Source organism: Ruditapes philippinarum, unplaced genomic scaffold (genome assembly GCF_026571515.1).
Source record: "Ruditapes philippinarum isolate M1 unplaced genomic scaffold, ASM2657151v2 ctg15740_1_1_1_1, whole genome shotgun sequence".
Lineage (NCBI taxonomy): Eukaryota > Metazoa > Mollusca > Bivalvia > Venerida > Veneridae > Ruditapes > Ruditapes philippinarum.
Genome location: NW_026864868.1, coordinates 1 through 3,908, shown reverse-complemented (window position 1 = coordinate 3,908; position 3,908 = coordinate 1). Strand labels below are relative to the sequence as shown.

The 3,908-nt window shown below is 32.1% G+C and overlaps 1 protein-coding gene across 1 annotated transcript; it reads right to left on the bottom strand.

The window, feature by feature from the left end:
• Positions 1-566: 566 nt before the first annotated feature.
• On the bottom strand, positions 567-3,720 carry LOC132727108 (protein PIF-like; the record flags this gene model as incomplete). Its single annotated transcript, XM_060712514.1, has 5 exons — positions 567-1,103; positions 1,667-1,837; positions 2,093-2,604; positions 2,843-3,037; positions 3,486-3,720. Coding segments are annotated over 5 exons (1,167 nt in total), but the record flags the coding sequence as incomplete, so codon positions are not given.
• Between the last annotated feature and the right edge of the window lie 188 nt (positions 3,721-3,908).

The window sequence follows — 3,908 nt, the reverse complement described above, 5'->3', positions numbered from 1 at the left end:
CAGGTGTCTATTATTGTGATGTTTATGTGATACAGGTATGTATTATTGTGACGTTTATGTGATACAGGTATGTATTATTTTTGTGACGTTTATGTGATACAGGTATGTATTATTGTGATGTTTATGTAATACAGGTGTCTATAATTGTGACGTTTATGTGATACAGGTATGTATTATTGTGATGTTTATGTGATACAGGTATGTATTATTGTGACGTTTATGTAATACAGGTATGTATTATTATTGTTACGTTTATGTGATACAGGTATGTATTATTATTGTGACGTTTATGTAATACAGGTATGTATAATTTGTGTCGTTTATGTGATACAGGTGTGTACTATTGTGATATTTATAGATGTGTTGCAAAACTGCTATTTACGATTCTAAGATTAGACCATTCACTATGTTATTGGTATACAATTATGTATTTGGTAGAAGCCACTGAAATGTCAATCAGTTATTCATACGTATTGTATAAATATATTTTGTTATTCACACAAGACAGGAATACACTCACTTGAGAAAGAAGAGTAACAAAATTAAAAAAACAACAAAAACACACAAAAAATAACAACAGCGTTTTAATAGGACATTTTCTATACATTTGACTTGTGTAAAAATACCTAACATATGTCCAATTTACAATGGAAACAAGAGCAGATGTTCTTCCCAGTTGGAAATACATTTCGACTCAAAATGACATGAATGAAATAATGAATATCTATGAAATAAATAAACAAATAAATAAATAAATGCAAGTAGATAAATGGTCACATAAAGATTAAATATTGTTTTGGCTTTCCGTAGATGATGAATGTAACATTGAAATATCCGACTTGTTGCTGGTTTATCGTCTCATTTAATGTAGACACTTGATAGTATTCACCAAAACATGGAATTAATATGTATTTCGAAAATAAATTCCTGCGAAATAAACTGCACTTTTTGTTTGAATACATAATGTAAAATTGACATGTTTCGATTAGATATCACAGCAATACAGTTACATGTAGCTACTGTTTCGTGGACGGCACTGATGACTGTATCTAGTAGCCAATGTTCAGTTCTCCGTTTCGTGGACGGCACTGGTACACGTACAACTGAAATATAATTAAAAAAACCATGGCTGTAATTTAACGTGATCACATCGTTCGTATGATTTATAACTCTGTAGTGTATAAATGTACATGTATATTCGTATACAAAAATATGTACAAAAATAAAATTTTGTAATGGAAAATCATAAGACTATGTTATAAACAGTATGTGAAATACAAAAAAAATTCTTATACATGTACTTTAAAACGGTAATGCATTAATTTTGTACTACTCGTTTAAATGAGTTCAACATGTCAACTCTGTTACTTCATACTCGAACACTTATGCCAGTAAATATTATTGGCAAAACATTAAGTGAACAATATGTGTGTATCAATTAACATTATGGAATAATTAAACCATTAAATGCATTGCAAACCAAACGCATGCGTTTCATTTTAACACGAAAAAATAATAACGTACGTATAAGACGGCTCAAACAATCATATTCTTATATTGAAGAATGAGAAACAGATACTTAATTATATGCTACTAACAAAGGTAACCATGGATATTTTTTCTATAATGATCATTTAGATAAATGAAGGATAATAATTGTACTTACATCATCTATCAGTCCAACATATGACTGTAGTCCACTGCCATAGCCAACTTGTAAGGCGCAATGATTTGCTTGTATAGGTCCGTACGACCATCTCGCTCGCGAGGCACCACAAACTCTACCCTCTAACTTTTTCATATTATGTATGTAAATGACCTCCTTCCAATCTTTATCCTGAAGTAAATTGTATAGTTAATGCATTAAAAATGTTAAAAATACAAGTATGAGTGAAGTTTATAACGAACAAGGACGGATATTCGATATATGTGAGAGTATAGGTATTTACTTTACAGAAGTCTTTACTAAAATATTACATTTTTGTGTTACTAAAATTGCTGATACTTTTTTCGATATTATCATTATTTCTTTTCAAAAACGGTTTAAGTTTTCTTTTCAAGAAAGGTAGGTACATATAAAAAAACATATTACCAGGGTGGGCAATGCAAAGCTCCTCGATGTATCTGTCTTTGCTCCAAGTAAAACATAGCCGGGCATCTTAGCTATAATAATAGAAGGATCTGAACCACAATCACCATTGGTAACGAGAGCTTGTAACTTGTTGAAATATGAACCACGTTTAAACTCATTATAACGGAACTTGATCACAAGATCGCCGTAAAATTCCGTGTTAGCAAAGCGATTTATTATGATTCGGGAATTCCCGTTGAAAAGAGCTGCCCCTCTATGTATTGTCACGTTTTCTGGTTTCACGAAAACATTTTTTCCAGACCGATCTTGAAAGCTATTTGTAAAAGGGAGGAATATCTCAGGTTTGCACAGTTGTTGTCTATTTCTTCCGGGTACGTTCATGATGAAAAGTGAACATTTGCAATCCACAGGATTAAATGCTGTACCTGGAGCACAATGCATAGTGACCCAATGATTGTTGCCTATATGCTGCTCGAACATTGTGTCTTTCCCAGTCGGTCTCTTATCACAAACTAAAAGTATAAAAAAAAGTTTAGTCGGTCTCTAATCACAAACTAAAAGTATAAAAAAGTTTAGTCGGTCTCTTATCACAAACTAAAAGTATAAAAAAAGTTTTAAGATTCAAATGAACTGCTCAAGTCAGTTTTAATAAAAGTATATGCGGTATTAAAGTTGATCATACGATTTCTTTTGGTTTATTTTAAGATATTATTTTATAATACATTTTCTGCAACACAAAAAAGTGGTTACCTGGTATTTCATCCTGGAAGGGACAAGTATCTAAACATTCGGTGTCAGGAACACATTGGTTTTGAAGGCGGCTAAATGACGAGCCCTCACTACAACACTCTCCATATGCACGCCCATTCTTGCATTTCCAGTAGGCACAGCATTTGTTTGGATCTTTGTGCTGATAAGACTGAACTAAAGGATTTTTGCACTGATCTATAATGAAATAAAAACGATTAACATAGTTCAGGCAAAAGTGGGTAACATGTATGTTTAAAATTTTATAATGGTCTCTCAAATATATGTAAAATTAATATATTTTATACAAAGTCACTTTAGGTGTGGAGCTCCAAACGCCTTAAAATCCAAACAAAATGTATAGACGTTTACTTAGATGGACGTTGTAATATGATTTTTCCCAAACAGCTTATAGTAAGTGTATGTGATTAGATAAACAAATATATATTTTATTTGGATTCTAATGCACCACAAGTGTCTGTGTTTTATACATATAGCTGATCTGCTTTCTTTCCACTATTTGAACTTGAATGTGTTGTAGAATACATTCGGTTGTTTTAATTTTCTTCGATAAGATTTTTTTATATTACATCACTTTAAAGTAAAACTTGAGGGAAAATAGTAAGAACTTATTAAATAGACATACCATTTGGGCAGTCCACTTCATGCGATGGTTTGCATGTTAGAGCGTTCTGATCCCAAAACAAACCAAATGGACACTTCCGATAGGCTGGTTCCAAGCCTCTATTTCCTTTAAAACATTGGACAAACTGATTGCAGTCATATGGATGATTGTTGTATCCTACACCATTTATAAATCTGCAACTGTCGCATACACCTAAATAAAAAGCACAAATTTCACTGGCATCATTAATTGTGTACTAATTTCTGTAGTATGCCCCCACATCCGTTTCCCCCTTTTTCGCCACGTAAATGCAAAAAAAATATGCAAAAACGCGAAGATACGACAACGTATATTTGTATTTTTGCATTCTTAAAGGCGAAACAAGCGAAAAGAAGACACAATTAGCCAAAATAAGGCATATATGAAATGTGTAGTGTTTATGTT